Source organism: Oncorhynchus keta, chromosome 7 (genome assembly GCF_023373465.1).
Source record: "Oncorhynchus keta strain PuntledgeMale-10-30-2019 chromosome 7, Oket_V2, whole genome shotgun sequence".
NCBI classification, from domain to species: Eukaryota; Metazoa; Chordata; class Actinopteri; order Salmoniformes; family Salmonidae; genus Oncorhynchus; species Oncorhynchus keta.
Genome location: NC_068427.1, coordinates 43,956,256 through 43,970,882, shown reverse-complemented (window position 1 = coordinate 43,970,882; position 14,627 = coordinate 43,956,256). Strand labels below are relative to the sequence as shown.

General features: G+C 42.5%; 1 protein-coding gene across 1 annotated transcript in view; it reads right to left on the bottom strand.

The window, feature by feature from the left end:
- Nucleotides 1–5,453: 5,453 nt before the first annotated feature.
- LOC118386437 (contactin-associated protein-like 5) overlaps nucleotides 5,454–14,627 on the bottom strand; it is a 117,734-nt gene continuing 108,560 nt past the window's right edge. Inside the window, exons 20-24 of the mRNA XM_052522951.1 lie at nucleotides 13,118–13,251; nucleotides 9,427–9,514; nucleotides 8,641–8,844; nucleotides 8,207–8,266; nucleotides 5,454–7,479 (exon numbers count right to left, since the gene is read on the bottom strand). Of these exons, the coding sequence (XP_052378911.1) occupies nucleotides 7,238–7,479; nucleotides 8,207–8,266; nucleotides 8,641–8,844; nucleotides 9,427–9,514; nucleotides 13,118–13,251 (728 nt within the window). The 3' untranslated portion in view covers nucleotides 5,454–7,237. The remainder of the gene's footprint in view (nucleotides 7,480–8,206; nucleotides 8,267–8,640; nucleotides 8,845–9,426; nucleotides 9,515–13,117; nucleotides 13,252–14,627) is intronic.

Genomic DNA, 14,627 nt, shown 5'->3' with positions numbered 1-14,627 from the left:
CATTCTGTTTATTTTTTTTTTATCCGTCGGCCCCAGCCGCAAACTCAGGCTCTGTGTGTAGTTAATCCGACCCTCTCTGCCTAGTCAACACCATTTTACCTGCTGTTGTTGTGTTAGCTGATTATCTGTTATTGTCTCACCTGTTGTTTTAGCTAGCTCTCCCAATCAACACCTGCGATTACTGTATGCCTCGCTGTATGTCTCTCTCAAATGTCAATATGCCTTGTACTGTATGTATACTGTTGTTCAGGTTAGTTATCATTGTTTTAGTTTACCATGGAGCCCCTAGTTCCACTCTTCATACCTCTGATACCTCCTTTGTCCCACCTCCCACACATGCGGTGACCTCACCCATTACAACCAGCATGTCCAGAGATTCAACCTCTGTTATCATCACCCAGTGCCTGGGCTTACCTCCGCTGTAAATCAAACCAAATCAAATCAAATGTATTTATATAGCCCTTCGTACATCAGCTGATATCTCAAAGTGCTGTACAGAAACCCAGCCTAAAACCCCAAACAGCAAACAATGCAGGTGTAAAAGCACGGTGGCTAGGAAAAACTCCCTAGAAAGGCCAAAACCTAGGAAGAAACCTAGAGAGGAACCGGGCTATGTGGGGTGGCCAGTCCTCTTCTGGCTGTGCCGGGTAGAGATTATAACAGAACATGACCAAGATGTTCAAATGTTCATAAATGACCAGCATGGTCGAATAATAATAAGGCAGAACAGTTGAAACTGGAGCAGCAGCACAGTCAGGTGGACTGGGGACAGCAAGGAGCCATCATGTCAGGTAGTCCTGGGGCACGGTCCTTTTATTCTTTGTCCCCAGCGCTCTAGGCGACCAGTTTTGATAGCCTTTAGCCGCACCCTCATACTACTCCTCCTCTGTTCCGCGGGTAATGTGGAGGTAAACCCAGGACCTGCATGTCCCCAGGCACCCTCATTTGTTGACTTCTGTGATCGAAAAAGCCTTAGTTTCATGCATGTCAATATCAGAAGCCCCCTCCCAAAGTTTGTTTTACTCACTGCTTTAGCACACTCTGCTAACCCCGATGTCCTTGCCGTGTCAGAATCCTGGCATAGGAAGGCCACCAAAAATTCTGAGATTTCCATACCCAACTATAACATTTTCCGTGAACATAGAACTGCCAAAGGGGAAGGAGTTGCAGTCTACTGCAGAGGTGTCATGTAATGTCATACTTTCCAGGTCCATACCCAAACAGTTCGAACTACTAATTTTAAAAATGACTCTCTCCAGAAATAAGTCTCTCACTGTTGCCACCTGCTACCGACCCCCCTCAGCTCCCAGCTGTGCCCTGGACACCATTTGTGAATTGATTGCCCCCCATCTAGCTTCAGAGTTTGTTCTGTTAGGTGACCTAAACTGGGATATGCTTAACACCCCGGCAGTCCTACAATCTAAGCTAGATGCCCTCAATCTCACACAAATCATCAAGGAACCCACCAGGTACAACCCTAAATCTGTAAACAAGGGCACCCTCATAGATGTTATCCTGACCAACTGGCCCTCCAAATACACCTCCACTGTCTTCAACCAGGATCCCAGCGATCACTGCCTCATTGCCTGTATCCACTACGGGTCCACATTCAAACGACCACCCTTCATCACTGTCAAACGCTCCCTAAAACACTTCTGCGAGCAGGCCTTTCTAATCGACCTGGCTCGGGTATCCTGAAAGGATATTGATCTCATCCCGTCAGTTGAGGATGCCTGGTCATTCTTTAAAAGTAACTTCCTCACCATCTTAGATAAGCATGCTCCGTTCAAAAAATGCAGAATTAAGAACAGATATAGCCCTTGGTTCACGCCAGACCTGACTGCCCTCGACCAGCACAAAGACATTCTGTGGTGGACTGCAATAGCATGAAATAGTCTCCGTGATATGCAACTGTTCAGCGAAGTCAGGAGCCAATACACGCAGTCAGTCATGAAAGCAAAGGCCAGCTTTTTCAAGCAGAAATGTGCATCCTGTTGCTCTAACTCCTAAAAGTTATGGGACACTGTAAAGTCCATGGAGAACAAGAGCACCTCCTCCCAGCTGCCCACTGCACTGAGGCTAGGTAACACGGTGACCACCGATAAATCCATGATAATCGAAAACTTCAACAAGCATTTCTCAACGGCTGGCCATGCCTTCCTCCTGGATACTCCAAACCTCGGCCAACAGCTCCACCCCCCGCAGCTACTCGCCCAAGCCTCCCCATCTTCTCCTTTACCCAAATCCAGATAGCAGATGTTCTGAAAGAGCTGCAAAACCTGGACCCGTGCAAATCAGCTGGGCTTGACAATCTGGACCCTCTATTTCTGAAACTATCCGCCGCCATTGTTGCAACCTCTATTACCAGCCTGTTCAACCTCTCTTTCATATTGTCTGAGATCCCCAAGGATTGGAAAGCTGCCGCAGTCATCCCCCTTTTCTACACAGACGACACCATTCTGTATACCTCTGGCCATCTCTTGGACACTGTGCTTTAACCTCCAAACGAGCTTCAATGCCATACAACACTCCTTCCGTGGCCTCCAACTGCTCTTAAACGCTAGTAAAACCAAATGCATACTTTTCAACCCTTCGCTGCCAGCACCCGCACGCCCGACTAGCATCACCACCCTGGATGGTTCCGAACTAGAATATGTGTAAATCTATAAGTACCTAGGTGTCTGGCTAGACTGTAAACTCTCCTTCCAGACTCATATCAAACATCTCCAATCTAAAATCAAATCTAGAGTCGGCTTTCTATTCCGCAACAAAGCCTCCTTCACTCACGCCGCCAAACTTACCCTAGTAAAACTGACTATCCTACCGATCCTCGACTTTGGCGATGTCATCTACAAAATAACTTGCTCTACTCAGCAAACTGGATGCAATTTATCACAGTGCCATCCGTTTTGTTACTAAAGCACCTTATACCACCCACCACTGCAACCTGTATGCTCTAGTCGGCTGGCCCTCGCTACATATTCATCGCCAGACCCACTGGCTCCAGGTCATCTACAAGTCCATGCTAGGTAAAGCTCCGCCTTATCTCAGTTCACTGGTCACGATAGCAACACCCACCCGTAGCACGCGCTCAAGCAGGTGCATCTCACTGATCATCCCGAAAGCCAACACCTCATTTGGCCGCCTTTCCTTTCAGTTCTCTGCTGTCTGTGACTGGAACGAATTGCAAAAATCGCTGAAGTTGGAGACTTTTATGTCCCTCACCAACTTTAAACCTCTGCTATCTGAGCAGCTAACCGATCGCTACAGCTGTACATAGTCCATCGGTAAATAGCCCACCCAATTTACCTACCTCATCCCCATACTGTTTTTATTTATGTACTTTTCTGCTCCTTTGCACACCAGTATCTCTACCTGCGCATGACCATCTGATCATTTATCACTCCAGTGTTAATCTGCAAAATTGTAATTATTCGCCTACCTCCTCATGCCTTTTGCACACAATGTATATAGACTCTTTTTTTTCTACTGTGTTATTGACTTGTTTATTGTTTACTCCATGTGTAACTCTGTGTTGTTGTCTGTTCACACTGCTATGCTTTATCTTGGCCAGGTCGCAGTTGTAAATTAGAACTTATTCACAACTAGCCTACCTGGAGCAGGATATGGAAAAATATTACCTTGGCGTCCCGTAATCCAAATCATCAAGCTATAACTTTTAGGTTTAGTGGGGCGGCAGCTAGCCTAGTGGTTAGAGTGTTGGACTAGTAAACAGAAAGTTGCAAGATCAAATCCCTGAGCTGACAAGGTAAAAATCTGTCGTTCTGCCCCTGAATAAGGCAGTTAACCTGCTGTTCCGAGGCCGTCATTGAAAATAAGAATTCGTTCTTAACTGACTTGCCTAGCTAAATAAAGGTTAAAACAAATGTTCACAGACTGTATATAACACCAAGGAAACATTTTACGATAAAATTGGCCCCAACTCCTAACTGGCGACTGTGTCCCCTAAATCAAGAAAGCACATTTACATTTAAGTCATTTAGCAGACGCTCTTATCATTTCTGCCTATGATGTGAGTGTCCTGCAGTTGCATATTTCTATGACAGAGTTACAACATTTATTTTGAAGTGCATGAATGTAGATATTCACATGTTGGATGGATGGATGGTTGGATGGATGGGTGGGGATGGATGGATGGATGGGTGGGGATGGATGGATGGATGGATGGATGGGTGGGGATGGATGGATGGATGGGTGGGGATGGATGGATGGATGGATGGATGGGTGGGGATGGATGGATGGATGGATGGATGGATGGATGGGTGGGGTTGGATGGATGGATGGATGGATGGATGGATGGATGGATGGGTGGGTGGGGATGGTTGGATGGATGGGGTTGGATGGATGGATGGGTGGGGTTGGTTGGGGATAGATGGATGGATGGGTGGGGGTGGATGGATGGATGGATGGGTGGGGTTGGATGGATGGATGGGTGGGTGGGGGGGATAGATGGATGGATGGGTGGGGATGGATGGATGGATGGGTGGGGATGGATGGATGGGGATGGGGATGGATGGATGGATGGGTGGGGTTGGTTGGATGGATGGATGGATGGATGGGTGGGGATGGATGGATGGATGGATGGGTGGGGTTGGATGGATGGATGGATGGGTGGGGATGGATGGATGGGTGGGTTGGTTGGATGGATAGATGGATGGATGGGTGGGGATGGATGGATGGATGGGTGGGGTTGGATGGATGGATGGGTGGGGTTGGATGGATGGATGGGTGGGTGGGGTTGGATGGATGGATGGATGGATGGATGGATGGATGGATGGATGGATGGGTGGGGATGGATGGACGGGTGGGGTTGGATGGATGGATGGTTGGGTTTGGGAGGTTGGCTCTCTTATTTTAGTTTTTTTCCCTTTACATACTAAATGTAAACTATTTAATACAATCATAATGATCAATACTTAGTATTTTTGTCCTTTTTTAAAAAATATATATATTTTCTTTTGGGGTGGCAGCCTACAGGTAAATACGATATTAACTGAGTAGCAAATTATGTGTTGCTTGAACCTTTAACCCCCCACACCCCCAACAAAGAAATCACAGAAAAGTATATAAATGTGGTCACAAAAAAAAGAGACACAATAAAATGTTCCACAACTACAGTTCTGACATGGAAGCAATGAAATGTTCTGGCTTAGTGATTGAATTAGGTCAGATTCCATTTTGTACCCTATTTACCATAACAACGTTTGGAGGAAGACGGGACGTAGTTTCACACCACGTAATGAATGTTTCTACTTCATCAGAATACACAGCACCACCCATCCTTGGTCTGTACATGCTTATACACACATGTACCAACAAATGCAAAGACACATACCGTATTCAAAGCCCCAAAAATGTGTGTGAACGGAAGAAAGAGAATGGTTGTGATAGAGGTTATGTAGCACGAAACATCTGGAAAATATGAATTATTTTTCAAAAAGAATGTTTGGTTTTATTAAACATATATTCATTATATACCTGTACAATTATAGCCATACAAAATTGGCCCTCAAAGTAATCACAATATCAACAAGTACAAATAGGAGTCTCAGAGGTTAATTATAACTTGCTTTCAAGGACACTTTGAAAGAAAAATGTTTTCAGGCAATACCTCAGCCAATCTTATTATTTTGTGACGGTGTGTATATGAATTGTTGCTCATGAAAGAGTTTTACGTGTGAATTTTCATTCTCTGTTTTTATTCTTTCTAAACTGTCAAACCGGGTTATTTTGCACTGATGATACTTTCCCTCTTCATTTTAGGTGGAAAATAAAACTAAGCTGAACATCCACATCCATCATCCAATACTAGTAAACACTAATCACCTTATAATGTAGATCTAACATAGGGATACTGTTGACAATCAGTACAAAAGCAATGAATTACAAACTTCAAATAAGAAATAAGATATAAAATGGTCACCAACGCATGACCAGGATCAAAGGTGTGCCAGAACAAATGGCTGCTTGAGGAAACAATCCAAACGAAACAATGAAAGTACAAAGAAAAGACAAAGAGCTTATGAGAAGATGAGGAACAACTAAAGCTTTGTATATGGCAGTTCTTTGAAGACTCTTCTAACCCTTGGCCGGCAGCCACTTGAGTGGGATGTGATGGGTTGGTTCTCTTGCTAGGGGACAGCTAGCAGATGTTCCAGTCAGCTGGGTTCTTTTTACATTCTCTTCCTTGCAGCAATACAAAGCAGCCTAGCCTATGGCATAGAAACCTCAAGAACACTGGGCAGAAAGAACAATGATTTTCAATTGAACTTTCCAAAGAAAAATGTAGGAAACCGGTCCAGGCACCTGTCTCTTGTAATGATGTAATTTTGAAATGGCTTTATTTAGGGATTTAATGACATTTAAATATATAACTTTTTGTATTTAATCTTAATTAATCACTGCATTATCAAGATCAGTAAAACAATACTTCTCTTACTCCAATGTGTTATTTAATATTATGTTATCTCAGAAGGACTTTGCATTGAGCCTTTTCAACCATTCCCAGAGCACTGCACCGCGGTACTGTAATTACCATCAAAATGGTGGCTGAATAGTCTCCCTGCCCTCTGAAGGCAAGCCACTCTGTATTGACCCTCTGTATTACATCAATGGCACAGATGTGAAAGCTATTGAACTTCTCGTCCTTTTCGTAAGTATTTGAAATGGAGTAAGTGCATCTGTGTGTAGATTCTGTGTGTCGTGAGATTTCTTCCCCACATGACAGTCGGATAGTTTAATCTTGGCCATCTACACCATTGTGGCTTTTTCCCATAACATTGCCCACTTTTACCATAACACTGCCCACTTTTACCATAACATTGCCCACTTTTACCATAACATTGCCCACTTTTCCCATAACATTGAATATTCTAATCTTTCCAGACTCTGTGTATTTCTGTCATTGGATAAATCCATTGCCCAATATCCATATGCTTCAATCTCTCATGGCACTGTTTTCCTGTCCCATCACCACCATTTGTGAGCCGGCCGGTCAACATATTTGCAGCTACAAGTCCCGTCCTACGGAGTATCTACACAGAAACGGGAAGAAATTCCCCATCGGGATATTCCCACAGTTCCCTAAAGGAGAAGGAATTCTTAATTTCTACCCCAGAGGAGGGAGGAAAAAGGCTGCCTCCTCCTGTGCAGACAGCTAGACAAAACAGAAGAGAGGTAAGCGGCGATGGCTAGAAGGCTTGGCTGGACACTGTGGTCAGATATAGTACTCCCTGTTGTCCCTGAGGGTGGAGCTATGACTGTCATGGAGGTGGCACTCTGTCCGGTAGGCTGGTTCTGCCTGGTAGGCTGCTTCTCTCCGGCAGGCTATTTCCACATTGGTTTGGTGCTCCTTCTCCTTGATGCTTGTGTCTCTCCGGGCCTGCCGGTGCTGGTACAGGAAACGGGTCATCACCACCACTACACACAGAGTGATGAAGATTACTGCTGACACCACACCTGCAGGGGAGCAAGGGCAGCCATTTTAGTTATAACATCTGAGGGGGGCTGGGGTCATGACTCATATCATGGTACGTCTCAATTTATTAGAAATAAGTTATCCTGGACTTAAAAATGCACTATGCAGAAATCGCTGCGCCATTACCTGGTTGCTAAAATTCGAATAGTTTGCTTAATAGTCCCGTTGCACTGTTTATTCCCCCCTATTATTTTTACATGTAAATAGCTAGTTGTGTGTCCAGCACTTTTGAACTGTATATGTGACAAAACAAGCAATTATAGTGTATCATCATTGTACCATCTACACTGCTGTGAAACATATTTTCCATAACCAAAAATAATTGTATTTTCAGCTGTTTGAAGCTGGTGTACAAAACTGGAAGTAAAAGATGCAAAAATGTAACGAAGGAATGGGAAGCATAGAAATAGTGCACATAGAACATCTCTACCACCTCTTAGACTTGCTTTCGATGAGAATGACAGATCTATAAACACACATTTCTGTGTGAATTTGGTTGGGTCGCCCAAAAAGTTACATATTGCAGCTTTAACAATGAGGAACCCCATTCACAAAAAACAGCCATTGTGAGGTAAGAGAGTGAGAGAGAGAGGAAGAGAGAGAGAGGAAGAGAGAGAGAGGAAGAAAGACAGTGAAACAAAGTGACATCTGAGACTAGTTTCATATTAACACCGAAACAATAAATTAAGATAAAATAGAGAAACAAACCTCCTATGACTGCCGAGTCATGCAGGCTGACATTATCTTTGTTTGTTTTCGCAGCTTGATCTGGCAGGGAAGAAAGGCCCATTCATTATCTTTCAGTAATGAGTGAACGAGCTGTGCAGCAAAATGGATGTTCCTCAACAGGGTGTATGTGACAGAATATAACTTATTTGTTTAACTGCGTAAACAATGAAAAACAAAAGTTCCATCAGGCTGGCAGGCTTCAGCTCATTGTCGACTCATTCCTGATTCATCTGAAATGTAATAATGATGCTTTAAGCAGGAGGCGAGACTGGGAACATCCACAATCGATTCCGCACAGCTCCAAATGGCTTCCGCTGTGAAAGCTGAACAGCTGTGGCAGAGTAAAGGAACTCATTTACTTGTTTTATCCAGTTAGCTGAGTGGAGACTGTTTCTTACAACAGCAGCACTTACCTGAGAGTGGGTGTGAGGTTGTTGAGTCCGCCGGAGCCCCACAGTTAGACTCCACCAGGTGACCCCGTACACTGACCAATGAGCTGCCACGGTTCAGTAGTGCTGCCTTCAGTGGAGCCATGTGATTGAACTGGACGGAGGACAGGCAGCCAATGAAGCCCTTAGATCCTGCCTGCATCACTTCCTCATCAAAATTCTCACCTCCTGTTATACAGAATTAACATTGAAGCATTATAGCAGCAGTCTCCCACTAAAAACTAAAAATTACAAAACATACTTCATGATGTACAAATGAGTCATTGGGGAAGATATGTATGCAGAGCATTTTTAATAGATCTTCATTAGAGCGGGAAAGGGAGGGAGAGGAGGTGAGAGAGTTTGCTTTCTGTCTAGGTTATTGTTTAAGACATTTCTGTGCTTTCAAACAGCACCATTTTAGGTCCCATCAATTAATCTTTATTGAGTCTTTATTAGGTTCACCATTATTTCCATCCAGAATTAAATACACATGTTTCTATGGCAACAGCAGTGAGGGATATAAAAAACAATCATCCTTCAGCAATGATGGTCAAAATCTTTAAATCTGCGATTACAAAAGCTGTTCTGAGACGGGGTATGAACATTTTGGGAAATTGTTATGAGCATTTGAACATTAAGTCAAAAACAGAACATGTAAAAAACCTAAACTTCTTCAGTATCATAGTATGGTCCCACTAAATGGTCCTCCACCTTCTATTATTCAAAATAGCTCCCTGCATGGCAGTAGAATTTCATTGGAAGGCTTACCGACGACTATGCCCAAAGTCAAGGATCTGATAAAGATCAACTCTGCATCAGATGACAGGGTGTACTTCCTGTGGATGTCCTGGTCGATCTGAGGGAAAGTGAAAAATAATCAAATAATAAGGAGGATTACAGGAATTACAAATCCATTTTACATTTCAATACATTATGGATTGAGTATGACATTCTTTCATTTAAACGGCTGCCGTTTACTGTAGTACCAATGCACTCTCATAGCGGTATACATTTAAACGGCTGCCGTTTACTGTAGTACCAATGCACTCTCATAGCGGTATACATTTAAACGGCTGCCGTTTACTGTAGTACCAATGCACTCTCATAGCGGTATACATTTGAACGGCTGCCGTTTACTGTAGTACCAATGCACTCTCATAGCGGTATACATTTAAACGGCTGCCGTTTACTGTAGTACCAATGCACTCTCATAGCGGTATACATTTAAACGGCTGCCGTTTACTGTAGTACCAATGCACTCTCATAGCGGTATACATTTGAACGGCTGCCGTTTACTGTAGTACCAATGCACTCTCATAGCGGTATACATTTAAACGGCTGCCGTTTACTGTAGTACCAATGCACTCTCATAGCGGTATACATTTAAACGGCTGCCGTTTACTGTAGTACCAATGCACTCTCATAGCGGTATACATTTAAACGGCTGCCGTTTACTGTAGTACCAATGCACTCTCATAGCGATATACATTTGTTAAATGTTTTTATTTAAACTTTATTTATCAGGGAGTCATACTGAGACCAAGTCTATTTTACAGATGATCCCTAAATAACATAGATGACAGAAAATACACACATCAAAATGTAAATACAAAAATGCAAGCAGAAAGAAAAACACGGTCATAAAGAACAAACACATTCATCAGTAATAAGGTCCTCAATCAGCTTTCTGAATGGACCTAGAGGCAGCAGAACAAACACATTCATCAGTAATAAGGTCCTCAATCAGCTTTCTGAATGGACCTAGAGGCAGCAGAACAAACACATTCATCAGTAATAAGGTCCTCAATCAGCTTTCTGAATGGACCTAGAGGCAGCAGAACAAACACATTCATCAGTAATAAGGTCCTCAATCAGCTTTCTGAATGGACCTAGAGGCAGCAGAACAAACACTTTCATCAGTAATAAGGTCCTCAATCAGCTTTCTGAATGGACCTAGAGGCAGCAGAACAAACACTTTCATCAGTAATAAGGTCCTCAATCAGCTTTCTGAATGGACCTAGAGGCAGCAGAACAAACACTTTCATCAGTAATAAGGTCCTCAATCAGCTTTCTGAATGGACCTAGAGGCAGCAGAACAAACACTTTCATCAGTAATAAGGTCCTCAATCAGCTTTCTGAATGGACCTAGAGGCAGCAGAACAAACACATTCATCAGTAATAAGGTCCTCAATCAGCTTTCTGAATGGACCTAGAGGCAGCAGAACAAACACATTCATCAGTAATAAGGTCCTCAATCAGCTTTCTGAATGGACCTAGAGGCAGCAGAACAAACACTTTCATCAGTAATAAGGTCCTCAATCAGCTTTCTGAATGGACCTAGAGGCAGCAGAACAAACACTTTCATCAGTAATAAGGTCCTCAATCAGCTTTCTGAATGGACCTAGAGGCAGCAGAACAAACACTTTCATCAGTAATAAGGTCCTCAATCAGCTTTCTGAATGGACCTAGAGGCAGCAGAACAAACACTTTCATCAGTAATAAGGTCCTCAAACAGCTTTCTGAATGGACCTAGAAGCAGCAGAACAAACACATTCATCAGTAATAAGGTCCTCAATCAGCTTTCTGAATTGACCTAGAGGCAGTAGACATCACATTTAAGAACATTTTGAAGATTGTTCCACAAATAAGCTGCAAAAAAACCTAAAAGCTGGATTTACCTGTCTCAGTAGAGACCAAAGGAATATCCAGAGTTAACCATCCCTGAGACCGGGTGTGGTAACTTGTATGTCTAAAGTTTAGTAAATATGTTACAGTAGGTACAGTTTTTGTAAAAGATTTATAAATGAAAACATAGCAATGTATCAACCTACGTGACATCAAAGAGGGCCAACCAACTTTCTGGTAGAGAATGCAGTACTAAAATTGTTGCTGTCACGCCCTGGTCGAAGTATTTTGTGTTTATCTTCATGTATTGGGTCAGGCCAGGGTGTGGCATGGGGTTTTTGTATTGTGGTGTGTTTTGTCTTGGGGTTTTGGTGTTGGTATTGGGATTGTAGCTTAGTGGGGTATCTAGCAAAGTCTATGGCTGTCTGGAGTGGTTCTCAATCAGAGGCAGGTGTTTATCGTTGTCTCTGATTGGGAACCATATTTAGGCAGCCATATTCTTTGAGTTTGTCGTGGGTGATTGTCCTTAGTGTCTTTATTTCCGAGCTGTGTTAGTTGACAAGTATAGGCTTTTATCCATAAAGTCAACCACATTATTAATAACTAGGGATGCATAGAGATAGTGCTATGACCTGATCAAAAACCTGACTGATGTACAATTTAAATGCATTTCAAAGATCTTAGCTGAGAGTTAATCAAGGACTATAATATTTTAGCTAAGTTTAGAAATAGGGCAAGAATGAATTAGGTCACAAAGGTCACCTTTCTGAAGGGGGAGTACATGGGCCGTCTTCTAAACCTTGGATATTGTACTAGATATAATTGTCAGGTAAATCATATGGGTTAATGATTGAGCAATCAGGCATGTCAGCCCCAGTTAATAATTCACAAAAAATAAATTGTTTAAATGAAAACAAAAATTCACTAGAAGTTAATGGTTTAACCATCAAGTCAGCTGGCAGATGGAAGAGCAGTCAATTGACTGTCCAGGGTCAATTAGACCACAGTTTCTCTCAAATAAAAAGCCTTGCCGAGATAAAATTATGACTAAAAACATCATTTATCCCATTCTTCTCTGTTATGATGCCAGAGTCAGACAGAACTTGCTTAGGATCCCCAGCAGAGTCAGAGATAGAGCTAAAAAAGATGGCTTGATTTAGCTTTCCTCATCAAGATAGTACATATGTTTCTCAATTGCCTGAAAGATTGCGAGTCTACTACAGATTCAGTTTTCCTTGCTTTGGCCCAGGCCTGATTATCTCATTTGAATGAGCTCAGAGAGCACCGAAGAAAACCAAGGGTTGGATCTTTCTTTGACTCTGAATTTTTTTAAAGGGGTGTGTTTATCTGCCAAAGCAATACACAGGGAGGAGACATTTTTCAGGGTCAGGAATACAGGAGATAGTGGCTAAATCAGAGTAGAACATGTCATTTAAAAACCCTTTAGGAGAAAACTTTTTAAAATGTCTCCTCTTAAATAAACGAGGATCAGCATTTTGCTATTTTGTATCTCTAATACCCTCAAACTCTGGACCTCGAAGCTAGTTTTTTTCATTGTTGCTAATCAGGGACTGGTTTAGACCGGGAACACAAGGTGGGTGCAATTAATTATCTGATAGAACAGAAAACCAGCAGGATACAGACCTCAAAGGGTAATAATGGAGTACCCCTGCTCTAACACATACTCTGGGACAAGGATCACTGAGATCATATGCAAATACTCCACTAGACAAATATTTATGGGGGTTATTAATGAGGATTGACATGCCCATATGTAGTGATGGAATTACAATGCACAGGATCTACACCTTTTGTAAATGTATCCATTGCTCACCTGTAGGTAGACGTCTTTTCCCTCACGGTGGATTCTGATACGGTGGAGGTGTCCGTCTGCCAGGCTGGAGGGTCTGGGACTGAACACATCTGGCCTCCTGTCCACATGGAGATGGTACCAGATCTGTAGACTCCCTATAGACCACAACACAAACTGGGTGAAAACTATGCACTGAAAGATCTGAAACCTACATTAAGTTGTTGACTATTGGACTTGTTAAAGTCACGCATTGAAGTCAATGTGAGGACTGTTCAAATATCCCCAGTCACCTTTTGGGCTAAAGTATGTAAGTATATGCACCAACATGAAATCATATTTGGAAATAATTGAAACAATTGCCCTCATGGTGATTTGTAAACAATATTGCCTTGTTCTTTGAATACAGCCATAATCCATGAGCTGTGCCAATGAGATTGTCCCAAGCTGGAGGCTTGAGAATAACATTTAAATAGCTAAACTCATCTCATGACGTGGCTCACCTCACCTTCACCTACAAACCTTTATTTTAAATTCATATCAATCAATAAAAATTAGTTTGGAATTAAGATAAGCTTATTAACAAAAATAGCATTATGACTGAAATACAATGAAGAGTGTTGGCAGTTTATAGACTTCTCTATTGAAGCCCCCACAGTTACCTCTTTAGACATAAATATGTATCCTGGAGCAGCATAAACTCTTTGCCCTGTGTTGAATATGTCAATATTCACCAAATGTTCCTCCCACACACATACCACACTAGATCAGAGAGGCAGAGAGCTTTGCATTATCAAGTGAAGTTGGGTCAATATTACAATTCCAGCACGGTTGGTGAAGGGATTTCTGTTGTGTTTGAGAACCCCCTGACAGTGCCCGGGTTCCTGAGATTACTGTGGAGGAAGTGTCCTCCTGATCCTCCCATATTTACAAAGGTGTGATTCATCCACGCATTCCGATTGAACAAAAGAGCAAAGACTTAAAGAAACACAGGGCGTCACTCATCGCGATGCTGATGGGCTTTCTGTACAACTTGGAAGGCTGTCAGATTAGAGGTTAAGGTGCGTGATCAAGGCTTCGTTATGAATGCGGCAGAATAGGCTTAGACGCGCCATTGAACTTGGATCTGTCAAGGTTAAATGAGTTATTTTTTATTCCTGTCTGTTATGTGATGGATGGAAATATTCTAAACATGACACATTACTTGTTCCATACTTGTCAAGGGATTATAAATCCATCTTTCTATGAAACGAATTGCATTCTTTGTGTTGAAAGTTGTGCAAGGCAAAGTGGTTTTTTCAGCTCTTTGCTGTGCGGTACAATGGGAGAGAACACTCAGCTGGAGTAAATAGTACGCAATAGTTAGCACTCTCTTCCATATAATGAGATTACATTCTGATTTTAGAGTTGCCCTCTGCCAGCTAATGGAGTCATTATAACACCCTTCACTAAAGCCTTGGTGGAGTCCCAACTTCTTCCCGTCAGAGTCCAAATACAAATCTGGAAATATGTTTGAAGCATATTGAATTTCACT